The sequence below is a fragment of the Macrotis lagotis genome, chromosome X (assembly GCF_037893015.1).
Source record: "Macrotis lagotis isolate mMagLag1 chromosome X, bilby.v1.9.chrom.fasta, whole genome shotgun sequence".
NCBI lineage: Eukaryota > Metazoa > Chordata > Mammalia > Peramelemorphia > Peramelidae > Macrotis > Macrotis lagotis.
Window position 1 is genome coordinate 291,926,798 of NC_133666.1, and position 24,761 is coordinate 291,951,558.

The following is a 24,761-nucleotide window of genomic DNA, read 5'->3' on the forward strand; positions in this document are numbered from 1 at the left end:
ACATGGACCCTGGAGTCAGGTGGACCTGGGTTCAAATCTAGTCTCAGACACTTAGTAGTTCCCTAGCTGTGTGGCCTTGGGCAAGCCACTTAACCCTGTTTGCCTTGCAAAAAAAAAGACTAAAAAAAAAAAGATTGATAGAAGGGGCAATTAGGTGGTGCAGTGGATAGAACATGGACCCTGGAGTCAGGAGGACCTGGGTTCAAATCTAGTCTCAGACACTTAGTAGTTCCCTAGCTGTGTGGCCTTGGGCAAGCCACTTAACCCTGTTTGCCTTGCAAAAAAAAAGACTAAAAAAAAAAAAGATTGATAGAAGGGGCAATTAGGTGGTGCAGTGGATAGAACATGGACCCTGGAGTCAGGAGGACCTGGGTTCAAATCTAGTCTCAGACACTTAGTAGTTCCCTAGCTGTGTGGTCTTGGGCAAGCCCCTTGACCCCACGGCCTTGCAAAACGAAGAACTAGAGAGACCTGAGTGAGCGCAAGGGCCCGGGCCTCGCCCCCCTGCCGCCCTCCCGCTCCTCCCGCCTTCGGTCTCTGGCCGGGGTTAGGAGCCCATTCCGGGGCCTGGCTCCGCACCCGGGGAGGCGCGGGCAGAGAAGGCCAGAATTAGCAGGGGGTGCTTCCTGGCGGAGAAGGGGGAGTTAGGGGAGGGGAAGGAAGGCGGAGGGGGAGGAGGATACGGGAGGAAGAGGAGGAGAAGGAGAAGGAAGAGGAGGGGAGAAGAGGAGGAGGGAAGAGGAGGAAGCGTGAAAAGGTGAAGGAGGAGGAGGAGGAGGAGGAGGAGGAGGAGGAGGAAGCGGAGGAAACAGAGGAGGAAGAGGAGGCGGAAATACTGGGAGGCTGGGGAGAGGCGGCGGGACTACATCTCCCAGAGTGCCCGGCCGGGGGCGCCTGCGCAGTGAGAGCGGCGGCGGCGGGTCTGTTCTCCGCCGAGGAGGAGCCGGCAGAGGAGGCAGGCAGCGGGTGAGAGTTCAGAGTTCAGCAGCAGCAGCCCGAGCCCATGATTCCCATATGCCCTGTAGTTTCCTTCACCTATGGTGAGTACGAGCGGCCCCCGCGGGGACCCCGGCGCCCCCCGGCCGGCCGGCCCGGGGCTCGGGGAGGCGGGGAGGGAGGCGGCCTCGGGGCGTGCGGGAGGCGGGCGGCGGGCGGCGGCCCGGGCCGCGGGCGAGGCGGCTTCTCACCCAGCGTGTGTGTGTGTCTCTCTCTCCTCCCCGGCCGGTGCCCGCGCTCCTCCGTGTGCCCCTCCTGCCGCCATGGGACCCGACTCCGCGCGGCGCCCGCCGCAGTGCCCAGCCGGCTGGGGGAAGATGCCAAAATGGCGACCGGCAACTACTTTGGATTCACCCACAGCGGGGCGGCGGCGGCGGCGGCGGCGGCCCAGTATAGGTAACGGCCCCCTCGGCGTGTGCGCCCACCCGCCCTCCCCGCCCCCGCCAGCCCGCGCCGGAGGAGGTGGCCCGGCCGCCGGCCCGGGCCTCGGGCCGACCCCGGCGCCGCTCCGCGGCCGCCCGGCCCGGCCCAGGCCCCTCCGGAGGCGCAGGACGCGGCCCGCCAGCTAAGATGGCCTCCCGCGGCCTGGGCCGGAGTGGGCACCGGCAGAGCCCTCGGGCGCGAGCCGCCCCCTCCGGCCCCCCCGCCACTCCCGCCTCCTCCTCGTGCCCTCTCCTTCATCCCTTCCTCTCCACCTGGCCCGACCCGCTCCCTCCTTCCCTCACTCTTCTCCTCTTTCCTTCATTCCATCCTCTTCCTCTTCATCCCTTCCTCTGCTTCTTTTTCCTTTCCCCTTTTTCCTCTCTTCCATCCCCCCCTTGTCACACCTCCATCCCCTCTTCTCCACATGAAGTGGACTTCAGGGAGAGGAGGCAGATCGCCTCTTTGTAAGAAATGGGTTAAAACAGTACCCACCTCTCTGCTCTCACCCTCCCCACCACTTCCCCTCCCCTTGCCATCCTTATGTGGTATTGTTGGGCAGAGGTAGGGGTGGGAATCATGTTTTCCCTGGGGTGTTCTTTTCCTTCTATGAAAACTGTTCTGGTGGTCAACTTAACTGTCCGGAATTAAGGATGGGAAGACTATGTTAATTAAGTTCCCCACCAACTTGAGGCATTTAAATATCCATGTACCCGAGACCTGTGAAGTTGCTATCCTGAGAAGGACACCCAGTAAGTCAGGGCCCTCTACACCTATAAGGCACCTGTATTACAAAGAGTTCCCAGGTAGGATAAAAATCTTCCCTTAGTTTTGCTGTCTTACCATCTTATTAAACATATCCATAGTGTTAGCATTCTACTACTGAATGATTAAGATACATCTGGCATTATCTTTTATTTTAGGAAGATACTTTTAAGATTTTAGCAACTACAGATAAGGGACTTTTGGCATCTACCTCCTTGACTTGCTTGGCCTTAGTGTAAAAATCGCTAAGGGATAGAAATTCAACCTGTGGTTTTATTTGTATTGGGGCCTCTCTTGAAAGAAAAACAAATAATTGGTTTCTAAAGTTTATCCTAACCTTTGTGTATTTTTTATCGTTTCAAAGACCAGCATAAACCTAGGACTGATTTCCTTCTTTACCTTTAAATTAAACTTAAACTTGGTTAATAAAAGTCTTAAAGTATTTTTGAAATTCCATTTAATCATTAGTCCAAAAAAATGACAAAGTAGTTTTCTCCGGAAACATTTTCAGATAAGCTCAAATATAGCTGTTTAAAATAAAAAAAAAAATATTTAGAGAGACAATGTGGCATAGCAGTTTGAGATTTGGCCTGGAAATTAAGAAGACCTGAGTTCTAGTGTGACACATATTGGTTATATGATACTAAGAATTTCTCTAAGATTGGAAGTTGCAAGTAAGTGCTTATTTGCTTTGATAGAGGACTCTCCTCATTGAGAGTTCTACAGAAATTCAGGGTTTTTTTTAAAATTAATAAAATAAAATGTAAATATTTGCCAAGCACTCTAAATGCTATTGACATTGTTAAGCTGACTGCAGTGTGAGGAGTGGAATGAGATTTAAAAAACAAAAAGCACCACAACTTGAATATGTTATACTATGTAACAAATTCTTTTCTTTTGTGTCATTAGTGTATAAAAACTAGGGAAAGTTGCATTTACTTTTAACAGTACTGTGATGTTGTTTGGATGGAAATTTTTAAGAGATATTTGGAACTTCTCATATCCTTAACTGCAAAAGAGGTTGCAGATCACAGTCTGGATCATAAATCAAACTACCTAGGTACTGAGTGTTCTAAAAGAGAAGGGTATGACTCTTTTACTATCTTGTATAAAGAAAAAAGGCCATATTTTTGGTACCTTATCTCATTAGATGCTAATTCTGTTTTAACATAATTGTATTTTTTAAATTTAAATTTATTATTCCCAACCACATTCAACAAGATTTTGAGTTTCACATTTTTCCCCCCTCTCCCTTCCTCTTGAAAGTGAGTAATCTGATATGCATGTATAACTTTGTTAAATATGTTTCCATATTAGTCAATGTTGTACAAGCTGAATCAAAACAAAAGGGAACAAAAACCTGAGAGGGTTAAAAAAAAAATAAAGCATAAAACATTTTTAAAATGGTATGCTTTGATCTGCATTCAGACTCCATAGTTCTTTCTCTGAATGTGGATGGTATTTTCCATCACAAGTCCTTTAGAATTGTCTTTGATTATCGTCCTGTTGAGTAGAGCTAAATTCATCTTATTTGATCATCATACTGGTTCTTCTCACTTCACTCAGCATTGGTTCATGTCTTTCTGGGCATTCCTGAAGTCTCTTCCATTCATGATTTCTTACAGATCAATAGTACTCCCATCACATTGCTGTAATACAGTTTGTTCAGCTATTCCTCAGTTGATACACATCCCCTTGATTTCCAGTTCTTTGCCGTTACAGAGAGCTGCTATAAATATTTTTGTGTGTGTGGATTTATGATTTTTTTTTTTGAGAGACAGATCTGGTAGTGGTATTACTGGATCAAAGGGTATGCAGTTTTATTGCTTATGGGCATAGTTCCAGATTGCCCTCCAGAATGGTAATTCTAATTGATATACTTGATTTAGTGTGAGAGAGAGAGTTCAACTTTTAAAAACACTTTTTTCTGAAAAAGTTTTGAACTGGAAATAGGCAGTATGGGAAGAAATTTCATTTAGGTTATCCCTAAACATTAATTATCTTTGGATAGGTTTTAGGGACATATAACTTTCTCCATCTAAGATGCTAAGCTACTTCTAGAGATACTTGTGGAATATATTCCTATGATGTTGGAAAATTAACAAGATGTGATTAAAGTTTGCCATCCATTTCACATATTAAATTCAAAGTTAAGACAGCTTGCTTTTAACTATAATATCTCACAGAAGGGATCCTATCAAATACAAAGGAAAGGGTGTTAAATTTAGAGATTAAAAAAATACCTATGTTCATATCTCATCCGAAGTTAGTTATGTGATCTTAGGCAAATCATTTAATTTCTCCTTGCCTTAGTTTACTAAATCTATAAATAATGAGATTAGATTAGAAGACCTTTAATGATCCTTTTTAACTCTAAATATGCTGATCCTTCATAAAATGAAAATTGCTTGTACTTTCCAAATATTTTTAAATTATACCAGTTAATGAAATGTATTTTCATACCAGGCACTCTAGTAAATATTTCCTTGGCAATAACCTTAGAAACAAGACAAGAGGACTTAAAATAACTAGCCTGAAATTACAGTTCATGCATTTGATGACTGTTTTTCCCTGACATTGATATCATACTTTTCATTAATAGTAATTATGAGTCTTTGGAAATAGTAGCTGTTCATATATTTCACCACTTGTCCAACAAGATCAAATCACAGGAGAAAACAATTTAAGCTATTCATATATTCCTTAAGAGTTGCATACAGGGTTTAAATATAAACTTTCAGAGCTGAGTTTTAACAAGTTACAGAGAAGCACACTACATGTTCATGCTATCATCTTGAAGGATCTTGAACTTTGCAAAGTAAAAATATTGGGGAATCCCAAAAATCTTAGTGCAGTTTTAAGCTTCACTAGCTTTTAGAACCCCCAGTCTAAGTATAGCTCTATAAGATTTAAGTTCATACAGCTTTGAAATGCATTTTATAGATGAGAAGTTGACCAGCTCCTGAATGAATTTATCTACAGTGATCTTAAACGTTTGAAACTTGTTCCCCCCCTTTTTTAAAATGAGATCTAGATGTTTCAATTTTTTTTTCTCAATTTCAAGCAGATTTGTGGTTTATGCACATATATTGAAATTTCAAAAGATCTTTTTGATCAGGTGTTTAAATTCTTACACTGTGCTAAGCAGTGGGCATAAAAATATTGTAATAAGTAATGATTATCCTCAAAGAATGTTCTTTTGGTGTAGGTAGGAGATACAACTTGGCCACAGATAAGTAGTAAATATAGGATACATGCAAAATAGCTACACAGTGATATGAGCTAAATCTTCAAGGGACCAAGGAATTGGTTTCTAAGAAGGGAAAGCATTCCATGCTCTGGGCACAGAAAAATCTGTGCAGATTTAGAAATGGAAGATGTAATGTCATGTATTGGAGCAGTAAATAACCAAGCTTGTCTGTAGCCTAGAGTATGAGAATAATAGGTGATTAGCTTTAAAAGATATGCCAGACGGCTAGGTGGCGCAGTGGACAGAACACCGGCCTTGGAGTCAGAAGTTACCTAGGTTCAAATTCGACCTCAAACACTTAATAATTACCTAGCTGTGTGGCCTTGGGCAAGCCACTTAACCCCATTGCCTTGAAAAATCTAAAAGAAAAGATAGGCCAGAACCAAAGTATTAAGAACTTTATATGCCATACAGAGTAATAATTGATGTCATCTTAAATGCAATGGGGACCCAGTGAATGAAGAATTGACTTTGTCAGACTTGTGAGTTATAATTAATAATATCCTAGTTCTGTGGAGAGAAGAGATGCTGGAGATGGGGACCAATTAGGAGACATTTGCAGTAGTCTGGAGGAGAGGTGGTTAAATCCTGGACTAGAATGGTTGTAGTATGAGTAAAGAGAAAGGTGTGACTATGAAAGATATTTAGAAAGTGGTATAGACAAGAGTTGGTTACTGATTGGGTGGGGGGAAATGAGGATGACCCACAGGTTACCATTCTGGGTAGCTAGACGGATAGTAATACCCTCAACTGAATTGGAATTTAAAAAGAGGAATAAGCAAAGGAGGAAAGTTGAATTCTGTTTTGCATATGTTGATTTTTGAGATGCCTGTGGTATATATAGGTGGAAATTTTTAGTAGGCAGTTGGACATGCAGGAAAACAAAAATTTTATTCTGTTTGTCAGCTTTTTGTTGAACACTGCATGGTAATTAAAGCAATCCTTAGTGTTTTTTGCTTTTTCATGTTGATTGTTTTTGCAGTAAGTAAGCCATCGTATTAAGCTATGTCACATCCTCAGGTACAAAAAAATGTTGCATGTTTTTGCTGATGTAACATCAGTGACATGAAAACAATTCATAAGAGGAAACCAAAGGACTGAAGAAGAAAAATTATCCCAGATTTTTAAAAAGCAAATAGAATCTTAAAATTCTAGGCAATTGAGCTTGACTGATTCCTGGGAAAAGTCTAGAATAGGTTATTTAAGAAATGGTTAGCGAACAGCTGGAAATCAGCATAGTTTTATCAAGAACAGGTCATACTAACTTTGTTTTTGTTTTGACAGTTACTAAATTAATGGATATGAAAATGCTCTGGATATAGTTTTTTCTAGGTTTAAACAAAGGAAATGTTAAAAGTATACTTTATTCTCATGGGGAAAAAAATTAGTAACATAAAATTAGTTTTAAAACTGGTTGAATGATTGAACTCAAGGTAGTCATTAATGCCCTGTTATGACATGACAGAAGATTTTCAGTGGAGTGCCTTTGGGAATTTGTGCTTTGTTTTCTGATGTTTTAATATTTTTATTCATGACTTTAGTAAAGGCCTAAATGGCACACTCATTATAGCTTGTAGAAAACACAATTCTGGAGAAGACAAAGTAACTGGATGTCAGTCAAGATCCAAAAAGATCTGGACAATTTAGATTCTTAATGAGTCATATGGACCCCTCCAGAAGTCTGGTGAACCTATGGATTCCTTCTCTGTGCAATATTTTTAAATGCATATGACTACAGAGGAAACTAATTATATCAAAATTCAGTTATCGATATTTTTAAAAAGCAAAACAAATTTATGTACTTTAGATAAGACCCCCTGGGTTAGCACTTTGGGCTAAATCTTATCAAATGAAATTCAATAGAAATAAGAATAAAGTCTTATTCTTGGGTTCAGAAATAAACTTCGCAAGTTCAGGTTGAGAAAAGCCACAGTTAGTAATTTGAGTGAAAAAGATCTGACAGTTTTAGTGTACTGATGGTCCAGTATGTTTAGCTGCTCATTGTGGCAGCCCTAAAAGATAATTAAATATTAGGGTAGCATTTAGGGATTTATAACTTTATAAGAATGTAGAGGTGATCATATATTCTTTCAGGGACATCATAGGTGGACCACTGGGGACCACGATTTTAAAAGAACATTGATAAGCTGAAGAGCATCTGGAAGAGTACAACCAAGACAGTTAAATGCCTTAAGAAGATGAGTGGACTGGGATTTTTTTTTAGCGTGGAAAAGAGAAGATCAGGGAAGAAGTTATAACTTCCAAGTAATCATAAGACTTTTTTTTTTTTTGCAAGGCATTGGGGTTAAGTGGCCTGCCCAAGGTCACACAGCTAGGTAATTATTAAATGTCTGAGGTCGGACTTGAACTCGAATCCTCCTGACTCCAGGGCCTGTGCTCTATCCACTGTACTACCTAGCTGCCCCAGGAGTCTACTTTGAAAGAGGAATTGAATTTGAGGTTTTTATTGACTGAAGGGACAGGAGTGATAGGCAGAAGCTGAAAGCTAACGAGCTTGTTGTCAGGAAAAACTAAGCAACTAGAAAATTGAATTAACCATCTTAGATTGGGAACAGGGTGTTCTTCCTCATTGGAGTTCTTCAGACAGAGACTGGTTAACCATTTATTAATTATATTTAAGCTTCTTTTCAGGTGTGCTTTCCAATACAAAAATTCTGTGACTTTCAGTTTATCTTTTCCCCTTCCTAAAACTTAAGACCAACTTTTGAAGAGGAAATTTCTTTATATTTACATTTTTTAGCCCATTAAAAAGATATGGCAAGGACAAATAGTTAGGAAAAACCACAAGACAGTCTGCTAGAAATTGTGTAAGGTAATACTTCGCTGCCTCCATGACTAAGATATAACTTCACATCATAAATTTTAAGAGCAAGCAAAAAATTGCCTTTTAGATCTATGTATAGGGAAGAGTATTACTATGTTTGATAGGATCCCACAAGATAAACTGAATAGTTTATATAAAATTTTAAAGATTCTTATACAAAAAAATTTAATAAAAAAGGAAAAGGAAAATAGATAACTAGGAAAAAAAATCTTTGCAACAAATTTATCATAAAGATCTTATATCCCAAGATATATATACAGAACTGATTCAAATTTATAAGAATGAGCCATTTCACAAGAATTTCATAATCAAAGGAATAAGCGGTTTTCAAAGGGAAGAAATCTAGGCTATAAAAATGTTCCAGAGGGCGGCTAGGTGGTGCAGTGGATAGAGCACTGGCCCTGGAGTCAGGAGTACCTGAGTTCAAATCCAGCCTCAGACACTTAATAATTAACTAGATGTGTGGCCTTGGGCAGGCCACTTAACCCCATTTGCCTTGCAAAACAACCTAAAAAAAATTGTTCCAGATCACTAATAATTATGAAACACAAATTCATCCTTATTAGACTGACAAAGATTCAGAAGAGAAAAATTATTAAAGTTAAAGGGACTGTGGTTAGCACTCTTGGTGGTGCCATAATGTGGTCTAGCCATTCTGGAAAGCAATCTGGAACTATATCCAGAAAGTTAAAGTATATTAAACTTATTCTGGACTTAAAAACTTTCACTATCCAAAGGACTCAAAAGAAGGAAGCCAAAAATTAGAGAGGGGTTTCCCCTGCTATTGGGGGAATGTGTCTAAAGAAATTGATATATGAATGTAAGGGATTTTATTGTCCTATAAGAAATTACAAAATGGATAATTTCAGAAGGAAAAGGGAAGACTCTTGTGAACTGCTACAGAAATAGAAAATAAAGTCACATAGAGAAAAACAATTTTTTTTTGTTTTGCTTTTTTTGCAAGGCAAATGGGGTTAAGTGGCCTGCCCAAGGCCACACAGCTAGGTAATTATTAAGTGTCTGAGACCGGATTTGAACTCAGGTACTCCTGACTCCAGGGCCAGTGCTTTATCCACTATGCCACCTAGCTGCCCCGAGAAAAAAAATTTTGAAAAACTTTAGAACTCATAAATGCATTGATAAAACCAACATTCAAAAAGAATGAAGATGAATTCAGCTCACTTGCTATGATGAACTTAAAATGCAAATAGGGAAATAAAATTTTAAAATTTGGCTTATGTGGAAATATGCTTTGCAGGACTTATGTAGTTGTGTATTGAGGTCTTTTTTTTTCCATTCCAGTTTTTAAAAAAATCAAACAACCTTGCATAATGGGCAGGGAACTATCCTTGAAGACAGGAATACCTGGATTCAGGTTTTTCTCTGTCATTAGCTATGTAAGTGTGGGCTAATCACTGTCAAATGAGAGTGTGCCTTGAACCAGATTTAAATATAGTTAGGAAATATTTAATAAATACATATTAATAGAAAAGAATATAATGTTAATATGTAATTTTTCTAAATCAATTTACAAGTCCATAGGATTCCTTATGTACCTTAATGGGATCCATGATTTCTATTTGAGTTAGACACAACTTTGTTAGATAACTCCCTGAGACTATTAAATTGCCAAAAAGATACACCCTTCATGTGGTTGATAGAATTTTGTTACCCTGGAGTTCCTTATACTGGTGAAATCACAGATGCAGTCATTATCCCCATAAAAATCTTTCTGGAAGTGCAGTAGTTTTCTTTATGAATGAATTGCATAGTTCTGAGGGAAAAATCTCAGTGATGTAAAGTGAAAAGTTTTTGGGTTGTTTTTTTTTTAATACCAGTTTCATTTCTGTAATGGGTTTTGGAAAATGAATTCAGAGAGTACAAAATGTTCCAGAAATTTAGATAACCAGAAGAGTCAATCCCACATAAAAAAGGAAGGATCATTCCAAGTAGGGGGGAAAAAATAGAGTGCTCACTCTTGGGGCCAGCATTTTACTTTTCACTGATAGCATAATGGCCTGGTTTCATATCCCAACTCTTCCACATATACTTGCAGAATCATGAGAAAGGTCATTTAATCTCTCTGGGCTTCAGTTTTCTTACATATTAAATTAGAGATTTTGGACTAAATGACCTCTAAAATCTTTTCTAATTCTATGTCTTATAGACCCTAATTCTAATCCTGTGGACCCTAAATTTTTTCTTTGTCTCATACTATACAGTATGAATATTACTATCTTTTTCAAATGCATACTTTCAAGGAAGTTATCTTTTAAAAATCTCTCTCGACAGAAATTTTAACTTTGTATATTAACCTTGAATGTGCTCTCATTGGCTCATAATGAAGCATGTTAGATAACTTTGTACTTGTAAAAGTGGATTTTTTTTTTTTGTGGTCATCACTTGAAATCCAGCCTTGGATTTTCTGAAACTAGACATTGTTGATTCTTGAGATATCTGTAAAGAACAAAATGTGTTTCAACTTTCCCAGTGGAACTCCTTGAATTAGTAAGATCCAATGAGTTCAGTTGGGTTGATTAGTGAATGGATTTTTTTTTTTAGATGAGGCAAGGGTTTTTAACGGGGAAGAATAAGGGTAACATGAGTAAAATAGTTTTGTAAACTTGATCATTAACTTTGAAATTGACAAAACCAGGTGAACTGGTTTTGGACCCACGATGATGGAAATTTACTGGTCTTAGAAATAATTAATTCTAGATATAGCAGTTCTATTTGTTGAATTCTAAGATCTTCATTACAACTTATATTGAAACATTTGAAATAATCTATCAAAATTTTAATTTCTTTGTTGATAGTAGTATTCTGATGGGTAGGAATTTTGAACAACCTTGTGAGAGACATTCCAGAGAAAGAGCATTTCTATCTTGATCTGATACCAGATAAAAAATGTAGTTAGTAAAGTAATCAATATGTGAGTTTCAAAGTCAGTAATGAGGACCTCAGGGATCCTTATGAATAGTTTAGTGGTCCCCCCAATTCTATTTGAATTGGACGCTGCTGTTGGACAAGCTTTTCTATGAAGAAGTTTTCAAATGTAAAACCTCATTTACAAAGTGAAATTCTGAGCACTGTAGTTTGAGAAATGCTTAATAAAAATAATTTTCTTATCACAAAATTAATATATTAGATATATGTTGTTTGAGACCTAGTTAGTATGATCTATTGCCAGTTTTTTTATTTGAAAAAGTATTTTCCTTAAGAAGTAAACCTGTTACGCAATCTTGAGTCAATCCATCAAATTAATAAGACAGAATCATAACATACTTCTACTTGTCTTGCTATAGTAGTTAACAGTTTCTAGGAGATTTTAGATAAACTCATGTATGCTAATCATAGCAGGTGATTAGGAACACTTGTAATCATCAGTGATGCACTCTCTCTGATTGTCCGCAGGAAAGAGAGAATATTATGAAGATCCATAAGAACTGTGCTATATAGTTAAAACAGGCTGAAGGCTGTATTTTCTAAAATATTTTTTTATTGGCTATGAAGAGCATGGGTTAAAAGTTTGATATTAAATTAAAAGCCATGGCATGTATAATTGTTAGAGAACTGGTCTCAGAACCAGCAAGACCTGAGTTTAATTAAGTATTGCCTCTGGAACATTGGCTTAGGTGATCCTGGGCAAGTCATTTTCCTTCTTATTGCTCTAGAGCCTAGAATCTTGGCAACTTTCTAAGACTATAAGTTGCGGAGAAGATACCTACCTGTTTGGTAAACATTCCTCATCTTGGAGTCCCTATTTCAATAAAATCATGGTTCCAACTTTTAACCTACACTTAACCCTATAATTTTTAATTTTTAAAAAATTGATCATGGTTTATTAAAATAATGATTTAATTTAGTTATACAGTCCATTAACAAACATTTATCAAGTGTTTTCTGTGTGCCAGGTGCTAGTGATATGAAAACAAAAATGAAATTTATCTTTACCCTCAAGAAGCTTTCATTCTATGAACATATGTAAATATAAACAAAGCTACATGTGTACATATGTACATGCTATATAAATAGAAATAAATTATATATAAGGGGGGTGGAATTAACTAACATAAGCTAGCAGGGTCAGTTAAAGCCACATGTAGCTGAGCTGAGCTTTGAGGTAATCTAGGTATTCTGAGAAGTGAAAATGAAGTTTATTCTATGTACAGGAGACAGCCTAAGTACCACAGATTCTATAAGTCTGGAAAGATAAGCAGGAGTCAGGTTGCTAAGGACTTTTAATGACAGAGGTTCTTGTCATTTGATCATAGAGGCAAATGAGGACCATTGGAGAAGGAGAGTGACATCAAAGCTGTGTTTTAGGAATTGACTGGCACCTGTGTGGAATATGACTAGAGAGGCAGACAATTCAGTTAGGATGCAGTTGGAATAGTTGAGGAGAAAAGTGATAAGAGCCTGAATTGTGGAGTGGTGGATGTGAAAGTGAAAAGAAAAAATATGAGGGGATAAATAGTGAGGGATTATGAATGGTCAGAAAAGCCTGAGTTGTAAACCTTGGATACTGGAGAAAGATGGTGCTACTATTCTTTATAGAATAACAAAGTTTGGAAGAAGGAGGAGTCTAGGGAAGAGATAATGAGTTATGCTTTGGACTTGTTGAATTTAAAATGCTTCTAAGATATACATTTTTGGGTGTATCCAATATGTTCCAATAATTGGAGCTCAAAAAAGGGACTGTGAATATATTTATAGATCTTAGGAGTCTTATGCATAGAAATTATAATTGAACTCATGAGATCTGATGATATCGTAGAGAGGATATCACCAGAACATCTGTTTCAGCCCACAGTTAAGGGAGTAGGATCAGTAGTCTACAGGAGAAAAGGTTCTGGAGGGGAGAGTGGTCAACAATGCCACATGCTAACAAAAGATGACTGAGGGAAAAACCATTGTATATAGTTATTAAAATATCATTAATTTTTGAGAAAACAATTTCATTTGAGTGAAGTCGAGGCTATATTTCAAGGACTTGGGAAACTAGAGCAGAGTTTGTGAAGGGGAAAAGAAATACATGTAGTTGTTGGAAAAGGAAATGGGATTCAGAATAAGCTGAAGTTGAAAAGTGAAAGGAAAGGACAACAAAAAGATTTTTGTGGGGATTTTTAAAGCTATATTTAGGGGAAAGAAAAGGACTGAGGAAGAGATGGGAGCCAATCAATTGGTTAAATGAAAAGACAGGTAGGTGGGACTAAAGTAAGATATCACCTATGTGCCCTCAATGAGTTCATATCCCAAGATATTGAAACAGTATTTGGGTCTTTGCTGAGTTACTGTTAGTGATCTTGGAAAGAATGTGGTGAGACAACAGAACTGGCAAATAACTTTTTTTTTCCCCCTTAAGGGAAGCCAGAATCTGCCAGAGAACTTGAATTCACTTTCTGGCCAAGTTCTAGAAAATCTGCATTATAGGAATGTATAATGAATGTATAGAAGAGAAACAGTGATCATAAAAAGCCAGCATGGTGTGATCATGAGCAGGCTCTCTGGATTAATCTCATTTTCCTTTTTGACAAAGATTAATAGACCAGCAAGTCAGACATTGTAGAAAGAGATTACTTAAATTTTAGTGAAGTATATGACAAGTCTTTCATAGTTTTCTTGTGAACTTTTTTTTTTTTTGGCAAGGCAGTGGGGTTAAAGTGACTTGCCTAAGATCACACAGCTAAGTAATTATTAAATGTCTGAAGGTGGATTTGAACCCAGGTCCTCCTGACTCCAGGGCCAGTTCTCTGTCCACTGGGCCACCTAGCTGCCAGGAACTTCTCTTTAAGATAAAGATATGGCACAAATTATATAAATACAAATTTGGTGTGTTTGGAAGTGATGAATAGCCTTACTCATGACAGAATTATTGACTGCTAGAGATCAGCTTTGAAGGAGTCTTCATGGAATACCCTAGGAAACTAAGCTTGGCATTGTGCGACACTATTATTACCTTGAGAATAAGAATTGGTTGACATGTTTTGTTTATCAGATGTATGCATAATGCAAAGTTAGGAGAGAAAGGCAATATATTCATATTTTGGATGATATATTCAGAATCAGAACTATTTCAGAGCCAAAACCAACACATTAAGTCTAATAAAATGAAATTAAGCAAGAATAAATGTAAAATCTCACACCTGGTTGTCTTCATATTTCCACACTTCCGAACCATGCTCGACATACGTTAAGTGCTCAATGTTTATTGAAATTAATCAGATTCTGAAAAAAAATCAACTTCAAGTACAAGAAGGCAGAGGAATGATGGGGGGCAATATTTTATAGTATCAAGGACTAGAAAAGCTAGCTGTGCCTAGAGGAAGGTAACCAGAATAGTGTAAGAACTGGAACCATGTACATGAGAAGTGGTTAAAATATCAGGAAATATTTAGCTAAAACAAAAAAATGATTTTGGGAAGAGACAGGATTAAAGGTTAACCTTCTTATGAGGTAGAATCAGCTTTGATATAAGGAAAAACTTAACTATTAGAATTGATCAAAAACTAAAGGATTTCTAGCAAAAAATTGTTGACAATTATCTAGTATATTGTAGAGTAAGTTGAACATGATTGCCTTAGAGGTCTTCTCCAACTCAGATTCTGTGACTTACCTAAGAGAAGAAGAAAGTGGATTTATTTACTCTTCTATACTCATGGATCATTGTTTAAGCTTATGCTGTCATTAAGGTTATTGTGAATGTCCATATAGTTTGTTTGGTTTTTTTAATGGGATCCATGCTAATATTATAAACAATAAAAATGCCTGATTCTAAATAGTTCTAAAAAAGAATAGCAATACAGACTGAAGTACAGTTCATGATTTTGCTTGTTGGACTTAGCAAAATGATCCTTAGCAACTTAGATCCTTAGAACTTTGGATCATCTAGGACTAGTAAAAAATCAGTAAAGGGGGTAGATATGTTAAATTAAGGGATAATGAGGTTGGATTTAGTAGAGAAATTTGTCAGGGAAAAAGAGTCCTAAATACTCCACCAATGCAGGGATCCTATTGCATTTAATGATGATGAAGACTTCAGATTGTTCTTAGGCCAGTATAGAGTTAGGGAACCCTGTTTGTTTTGTTTTAGTGTTGTAGTTCTTGACATGTTTCTTCATGTTACTACAGTGGAACCTTTCCCATCTAATTCTCCACTATTTATACCATAAGCGACTAGGGCCAGAGACAAAAGTATTTTTTTTTTAAAACTGAACCAGAAGCAGTCTGGTTCAAATTGACTGCCTTATGCCCATTGTTTCCATTCTGCCCTCTTGACATCCTCCTCCTTGTTCCAGGACTAATTCCAGCTATTACTATAATAGACTACAAGCAAGTATCAGGAAAGAAAAATGGAAGTTTAATCATACTGAGAATCTTAGCCCGTATGAACTACTACTTTATATGTAATCCAGAAAGAGACACTGCTGGAAAGCCAAAAAATTATTTAGGATGTTAAATATTTTCTTTTAATGTCTGCTTTTATGATGAGTGGAACTTTCATTATATAACCAAGAAAAGTATTTTTCAGCCTCAAATTTCCTCCTTACATTGCATTTAGTTTTTTCCTTTTTAATTTTTTAAAAATTTAAGGCCATGTGGTTAAGTGACTTGCCCAAGCTCACACATACTTAGGCAATTATTAAGTGTCTGAGGTCAAATTTGAACTCAGGGCCTCCTGACTCCAGAGCTGGTGCTCTATCCACTGTGCCACCTAGCTGCTCCTATTTATTTTCTTAAACCTCATTTCCTGGTATAGATTGTCTCACTCCATCTGATAAATTGCCTTAAATTATTGTATGTTTTCAAGCATTATCATATGTATTGAACTTGAGTTAAAGGTTCTAGAACAATAGGTGGTACTTTGTAGTATACCACATTCCTACATTTTGTCTAGATTATTCATGATGGTTACTTAAATGTGTTGAGGTGAAGAATTAATATTAAGAGGTGTTAAATTTATTTTTTCCATTTTGTAACATAGCCAGCAGCCAGCTTCGGGTGTAGCCTACTCACATCCAACTACAGTTGCTAGCTACACTGTCCATCAGGCTCCAGTAGCTGCTCATACAGTTACTGCTGCCTATGCACCAGCAGCCGCCACAGTTGCAGTTGCCAGGCCTGCTCCAGTAGCTGTTGCAGCTGCTGCAACAGCTGCTGCTTATGGAGGCTATCCCACTGCTCACACGGCAACAGATTATGGTTATACCCAGAGGCAACAAGAAGCTCCACCTCCACCACCTCCAGCCACTACACAGAACTACCAGGTAAATTAAAAAAAAAAAAAAACAATTGATGCTTTTGAATCATAGACAAGAAGAATTGGATAAGACCTTAAATAGGACATCTAGTTAAACTCTAAGGCCTATTGTCCTCTTCAAAATCATTAGTTATATAAACCTTGGGAACCATTTGAGAAATTTTATAAAAACCTATTCTGATATAATTTATGTAAGAACAGTTTATGAAAATCTTCATATATTTGAAAACAAGCACTAGGTTGCCACTTAGCCTTCTGTTTAACATAAGTAAAACCCAAATCCCTTGTATTTCTTTCTGTATGATTAATTTTCCAAATCTGGGATAATTATGATCTCTCATCTAGAGCTTTCTTTCTTCATTGTCCTTTTTAAAGTATGGAATGAGAAACATTTAGTCATCCATTATATTTGCTATCAAGTATTTGAATATATACTGTTAAGAACTAATTTTTCATATTCATGCTCAGGTTTTTTTTAGATTAGGAAGCTGAAGTTTGATATCCCCATATATATATACCAATTTTTTAAAAAGCCACAAAAGGAACTTTGCCGAAAATAGCCATAATAAGGATCACAGAGAGTTTTATATTCTAGAAACGAATCTTAAAATTCTCGGGGGCAGGTCCAGAGGGAGGAAGAGGATGGAAGTGAGCACTGAATATGCTTTATACAAAAATGATTTACATACTTAAATGGATCTGTGGTCTAATTCATATATACTGTGGGCAGATTTATCTTTTAGTGTTGTAATTTTCTTTCTTTCATGACCAAATCCTCATAGATAGGTCCTATATTAATTGGAATGCATGCTGAATTCAGTTACATGGTATAATAAGTTTCTGTATGTACGCATTCTGATTTTATTTTCTTTTGTCAATATTTTCTGGTAAACTCTGCCCCTTATTCCATCACCATCTTTTAAGTATTTGCTTGTGTCAAGATTTTCTCATATTCATTTTTTAAAGGACTCATACTCATATGTGAGATCTACTGCCCCTGCGGTAGCTTATGACAGTAAGCAGTACTATCAGCAACCAACAGCAACTGCTGCTGCCGTAGCTGCTGCTGCTCAGCCTCAGCCTTCTGTTGCTGAATCCTATTATCAGACAGGTGAGTTGTATTAAAGTAACCTTGTCAATGTAAAACATTGTATTATGTACAATTTACCAAGAGTTCCAACTGTGAAGAAGAAATCTTATTTTTAATTCCAAGAAGCTCCCTTATTTTACCTGCCATCATAGAAGAGATTGCTTAAGCTTCTTAGAGGGTCCAAATTGGCATTTTCTAATCACACTCCTCTCTCACCTCTAATTGTCTGAGCTGTAAAAAAGGGGCAGTGGCTTTGACTTTTAGTCATGTCCTTTTTCCTTGTTGGAAATAAATTATGAGAGTTAACTGCTTAAATGTTGACTGCTACTGTGATTAATCATTTAGGGGACCCCCTTCGGTGATTTTTTTTTTAGTTCCTATTTTATGGATCTCTTCAGTTTTTTTTTTCCTCTCTAAAACACAGTTTTACTCAAATTCCAAATATGGTTCAAGTGGTTTACAATACTGTTTACACCAGAAGCTGTCTCCAAATGAGTGTGCCTATCTGGAAAAAACAGAGAAATTTAGTTTGTCTTTAAAGATGTTGATGTTAACTTTTAAAAAAAAATTTTGTGCTCAGAAGGAGTGACATAAGCAGTGTCATAATACTTTTAAGTGTTTTCTGAAAATAGCAAATTAAGTTTCTTAAAAACATAGTTTGTCTAACTTAGCTGGTATTGACATTTCAATTAACTTTTATTTTGCCAAAAAAAATTTTGTGCAAATACCATTTCTAAAGACAATGGCAATATTAAGGATAACATTACTATAGTATTATAGTCTGAGTTGGTAGAGATTTCCCATGCTAATCCAACCTATATTCCCAATAGTTGTATCTCAAACTTTTGCTTAAAGATTTCTTTTTAAATTGAGTCCTTTACTTCTGGATCAGTTCATTACATTTTTGAGATAGCTCTGATGGTTAAAACATTAACCTGAAATAGACCTGAAATTTATCTTCTGCAACTTTTCTTTCACAGTTCTTTTAGGTCCAAGCAAATCAAATCTTAATTCCTTTTCCACTTGACAATCTTTCAAATACATGGAAAAAGTTGTCACTTTTCCTTAAATTATTTTTTATGAGCTAAATATTCAACTTGTTCTTATTTAACATGGTTGTTTGCTTCCACAATTTCCTTACCAATTTGCCAAAGTACCCTTCCTAAAATGTTCCTTGAATAGTACTTATAAAGCAAGAGTATCCAGTAGGATTAAAATCCCCCCCTTTTTTTAGATTTTTTTTTTTGCAAGGCAAATGGGGTTAAGTGGCTTGCCCAAGGCCACACAGCTAGGTAATTATTAAGTGTCTGAGGCTGGATTTGAACTCAGGTACTCCTGACTCCAGGGCCGGTGCTCTATCCACTGTGCCACCTAGCCACCCCTTTTTTTCTTAATATTCTCCTAAATCAACTTAATCTTATACTTATTTTTAATTAACATTTCATATGAGGTATAGAGGAGGACTTTGCCTCTTGAAGTAGCATAAGATCTCTTATTTAATAATATATTGTTTATATATATTTAATTTAATGATTCATTATCTAATATCTAATATCTAATATTATTTAGCTCCTAAAGCAGGGTATAGCCAAGGTGCAACTCAGTATACTCAAGCCCAGCAAACTCGGCAAGTGACAGCCATAAAACCAGCCACACCAAGTCCAGCAACAACTACTTTTTCCATATATCCTGTATCATCCACTGTACAGCCAGTAGCAGCTGCAGCTACTGTAGTACCATCCTATACCCAGAGTGCTACTTATAGTACCACTGCAGTTACTTATTCTGGTAAGTATGATATATTATCTTTTCAAAAAAATGATTAAGCAAATTCAAGTCTTTTTTAAATGTCAAGTTCATATATATATATACACATATAAGTGTGTTCATAAGATCATATTCTGTTATAGAAGTCAAATAGAAAAGATAACTATTATATTCTGAAAATATAAGGTTTCAATGATAGTGCTGTAAAGTTATGATGGAACATAACTTCCCAGTAAGAGGAAAAAGTGAAAGACTTTGTTTAAGGTGACTAGATATTAAAAACTTGATTTTATTGTCATTCTATTCTTTATGAATGGTAGACAGTTGCATTGATTGGGGGAATAGGAAAACAAAAACATTAGCAATTGTGTTGACTACAGGGAAAGGTATTTGAAAGGAGAGAAATTGTTATATTAAGGGAAAGAAAGTAGAAATTGGATGATGAGTAGTTGAAATAACTTAAGAATGTGAGATGATTGCCAGTTTACACCAACCTTGTGTCTAGACTTTGGACAATCATTAGTCCTATTATAGTATTCCTTACCTCTTTATCTAGGTAGGGCAGTGGATAGAGTTCCAGACCTGGAGTCAGAAAGATCTGAGTTCAGATGTGATTTTACGTACTTGCTAGATTTTTGACCATGGTCATGTCACTTAGCCCTATTTGCCTTGGTTTCCTCATCTTAAAATGAGCTGGAGAAGGAAACGGCGGACTTTTACAGTATCTTTGCCAAGAAAACTCCAAATGGAATCACAAAGAGTTGGAATCAACTGAAAAACAACCACCAATTTGGGGTAGTATCACAGGGTGTCTTAGACTTGGTAAGAACTTCAGAGGCTTTCTAGTTTAATCTGGACCAAATTAAGAATCCTCTAAAATAAGCTGTTAAATCTCTGACCTGAATCCCTCAAATAAGGTTATAAAGCAGCTTCTTCCATTTGGGGTATTTCTATTTGTTAAGAAGTTTTTTCTTAAATCAAGTCTAAATTTGATGATCTGGAATTTCCATTCTCTGCTTTGTTTTGCCAAAATAAATCTAATCCTAATTAATCACTCTTCCATTTCAGTTCTTTGGACACTTTAAAGGCAGATATCATATGTTCCTTAAATTTTGTCTTTCTCAGTCTAAATTGCCTAATTGCCCCAATTCTGTCCACTTAAGGCATCTTCTTTAGTCTTCTCATAATTATAGAAGCTCTCTTTGGACATGATTCAGACTTGTCTATCTTTGCTGAAATAGAATGATCAGTATTAAACAGGGAGTTCCATGGTGGTCTGATAAGAACAAAATATATCAAAAACTATTACCTCCATTTTTCTGGCAACTATGCCTTTCAGTTTTTGTCTGCCATGTTAAGCTGCTGGTTCATTGAGATTGATATCTACTAAAACTCTCTGAATCCTTTACAGGTATATTATTAGCCAGAATTGCCTCTACCATACTGTAGTTGGGAGATTAAGTTTTTTTTACCCCAAATATAGAGCTTTACATTTTTATCCTTGTTAAATGTTTGATTTAGCTTATTTTGGTCCATTCGCTATTTTTATATTGATTTATTCATAATGACCTATTACTCCAAATTTTGTTATTTTTCTAAATTTAAATTTAGTATGTCATCTGTCTTCAAATCATTGATAAAGCATATTGTTTAATGGCAAGAATAATCCCTGGACAATTCCACTTGGAGACCTCCCTCCAAGTTGACATGGATCCCTGTCTGGTTATTCAACCAGTTTTAAGTCTGTCTAACTTTGTTGTATTCTGTTATCTATATTATATCTCTTCCTCAACTACAGGTATGAGGCAAGTATACAAATCTATAGTATTCTATTAGCATAGTTACTTTCTCCCAAAAAGAAATTTAATATAATTACCCATAATGACTTTTAGTGATTAACTATTTCTCTAAGCGTTCATATGTTATTTCCATAATAATGTGATGTAGAATTGTATTAGGAGTCGAAGTTCTGAGAATCTTTGTAGTTTTCAGAATCAGTTCTCTTCTCTTGTTTGAAAATTAGAATAGTTCATTTTTTCTCCAAGACATTGCAGATAACATCATCAGCACTTCATTTGCCTTTTGGAATATAGTCCATGCTCTCCCATCCTTTAATATAGAAACTACTAAATCCTATGTAATCCTAACTGTGATAACATGACATTTGAATTGTTTTTTATATATTTGTTTTCTCATTATCTCAATAGTCTTGTAAAAGTAAACATAATCCCCCCCACACACACAAAGATAGAGAAACTTCAAGAAAAATAAAGTGAAAGGGAAAAAAATGTTTACTTCAGTCTGTATTCAGTTACCATCAGCTCTGGGATGGATCACATTCTTTATTATAGGTCCATCAGAGAATTGCTTCAATTTTTTTTCCCCCACAGTTGCTATTGTTAACTGTATTTCCCTTCATTCTCTTCCTCCCCAACCCCATTTATTCTATTCTCTCTCCTCAAAAATGTGTTGTATCTGACCACCCTCTCTTCCCTCTCTTTTAACACCTACACCCTTTCCCCTTTCTCCCGTTCCTTTCCTCTCCTTTCCTCTGGGGTAAGATTGATTTCTGTACCCTGTTGAGTATATATGTTACTTTCCCTCAGATCTACTTAGGTTGAGAATGAAGGCTCACTCATTCCCCTTCACCTCCCCCCCCCCCCCCCCCGCCCAGTTGCAAAAGCTTTTTCTTGCCTCTTTTACATGAAATATCTTAGCTCATTCTACCTCTCCCTTCCTTTTCTCCCAGTACATTCCTTTCTTACCCATTGACTACATCTTTATATTATACCTTCATATTCAGCTCCTTTCTGTGCCTTGTCTATTTTTACTCTTTCTAACTGCTCTCATAATAAATGAGACAGTTCATGAGTTATCAGTATCATCTTCCCATACAGGAATACAGTTCAACATCATTAAATTCCTCATGATTTGCCTTTCCCATCCACCCTCTCTATGCTTCACTTGAGTACTGGCCTTGGAGATCAAACATTCCGTTCAGTTCTGGTTGTTTCAACAGGAAAGTTTGAAAGTCTCCTATTTGACTGAATGTCCATCTTTTCCCCCTGAAAAAACGTTCAGTTTTCCTGAGTAGTTGATTATTGGTTGTAATTCAAGCTCTTTTTGCCTTCCTGAATATCATATTCCAAACCCTACAAGCTCTTAATGTAGACACTGCTGAATCCTATGTAATCCTGACTGCAGCTCCATGATATTTGAATTGTTTGACCGCTTGAAATATTTTCTCCTTGACCTGAGAATTCTGGAATTTGACTCTAATACTCCTGAGGTTTTGGGATCTCTTTCAGAAAATATGATCAGTGAATTCTTCCAGTATCATTCATTACCTTTTGGTTCTAGAATATCAGCAGTTTTTTTAAATTATATAAATATTTTATTTGCTTTCCAATTACATATAATAGTAGTTTCTACAAATCACTTTTTTTGCAAGGTTTTGAATTTTTGCAGTTTTCCCCCCTCCCCCCAACAGAAGGCAATCTGATGTACTCTTTACATTTGTTTCCATGATATGAATAGATCAAAATTGAATGTGTTGAGGGGCGGCTAGGTGGCGTAGTGGATAAAGCACTGGCCTTGGAGTCAGGAGTACCTGGGTTCAAATCAGGTCTCAAACACTTAATAATTACCTAGCTGTGTGGCCTTGGGCAAGCCACTTAACCCGATTTGCCTCGCCAAAAACCTAAAAAAAAAAAAAAATTGAATGTGTTGAGAGAAAAGAAACAGATCCTTAAGGAAGAAAACATTAGAGATAGCAAAATTATGTAATACATGAGACAACTTTTTAAAAATTGAAGATAATAATCTTTGATCTTCATTTAAACTTCACAATTCCTTCTCTGGATACAGATGGTATTCTCCATCACAAATTCCCATAAATTGTCTCTGATTATTGCACTGATGGGGTGAGCAAGTCCATCAAGGTCGGTCATCACCCCATGTTTTTGTTAAGGTATATAATGTTCTTCTGTTTCTGCTCATCTCATTCAGCATCAATTCATGCAGGCTTTTCAGCATAATTTTTTTTTTAAGTTTTTGCAAGGCAATGGGGTTAAGTGGCTTGCCCAGGGCCACACAGCTAGGTAATTATTAACAATTTTTTTGAAGGATGAAGTCCAGGTCCTTTTTTCTTTCTTTTATATCTTGGCTTTTAGGTAGTCCAGTAATTTTTAAATTGTCTCTTATGGATTTATTTTCTAGGTCATTTGTTTTTCCAATGAGATGGTGTTGATTTTGGTTGATTCTTTTGTTTTCTTTTTTTTTAGTGGGTTGTGGTTTTTTTTTGCAAGGCAATGGGGTTAAGTGGCTTGCCCAGGGCCACACAGCTAGGTAATTATTAAGTGTCTGAGACCAGATTTGAACCCAGGTACTCCTAGTGACTCCAGGGCTGGTGCTTTATCCACTGTGCCACCTAGCCCCCGCCCCCCTTTTATTTAAGATTTTGCAAGGCAAATGGGGTTAAGTGGCTTGCCCAAGGCAAGGTGTCTGAAGTCGGATTTGAACTCAGGTACTCCTGACTCTGGGGCCAGTGCTCTATCCACTGTGCCACCTAGCTGCCCCCAGTTGATTGATTCTTGATGTCTCATGTGGTCATTAGTTTCCACTTATCCAGTTATTTTTTAGAAGTTACTTTCTTCAGTTAACATTTCTATGAACAATTCTATTTTTCTTTTTCTTTTTTTTAAAGATTTTTTGCAAGGCATTGGGGTTAAGTGACTTGCCTAAGACCACACAGCTAGGTGATTATTAAGTGTCTGAGGTCGGATTTGAGCTCAGGTCCTCCTGACTCCAGGGTTGGTGTTCTATCCACTGCACCACCTAGCCACCCCTACAATTTTACTTTTTAAGTTTTTTTTTCCCCAGTAAATTTTTCTGCTTCTTTTTCCATTTTTAAAAAACTATTTCTTTATCAGACTATTGGGTCTTTCGTGATTCTCTTGTATCATTCTCATTTCTTTTTTCAACTTTTCTTTTACTTCTTTTATGTGATTTTTAAAATCCTTTTTGAAGTCTTCTTTTGAGGGAGTTCTTTTTGGGCCAGAAACTAATTCTTTTTTACTTGAGGCTTTTTGAGTATAGATATTTTAAAATTGTTGTCCTCATCTGAGTCTGTGTTTTGGGTGGGGTTTTTTTTTTTTGGCAAGGCAATGGGGTTAAGTGACATGCCCAAGGACACACCAACTAGGTAATTATTTTTTCTTTAATTTATTTTTTGTTCTCATTTTGTACAAATTTTTTTACATTAGTAAAATATTCTTGTTTACAAGTAAGCAAAATACCCCTCCCCCCATGAATATAGATAGACTTGCTTGGGCTAAAAAAGTAAAGGGGAGAGAAAAAAATTAAAATA

At 36.9% G+C, this 24,761-nt stretch overlaps 1 protein-coding gene across 2 annotated transcripts in view; it reads left to right on the forward strand.

Moving 5' to 3' along the window:
• The first annotated feature begins 907 nt into the window (after nt 1-907).
• The window catches only part of ZFR (zinc finger RNA binding protein), an 81,482-nt gene continuing 57,628 nt past the window's right edge, over nt 908-24,761 (forward strand). For both annotated transcript variants that reach the window (XM_074203497.1, XM_074203498.1), the window contains exons 1-5: nt 908-1,040; nt 1,293-1,392; nt 16,261-16,543; nt 17,503-17,647; nt 19,196-19,414. In XM_074203497.1, the coding sequence (XP_074059598.1) occupies nt 1,004-1,040; nt 1,293-1,392; nt 16,261-16,543; nt 17,503-17,647; nt 19,196-19,414 (784 nt within the window). In that variant the 5' untranslated portion in view covers nt 908-1,003. The remainder of the gene's footprint in view (nt 1,041-1,292; nt 1,393-16,260; nt 16,544-17,502; nt 17,648-19,195; nt 19,415-24,761) is intronic.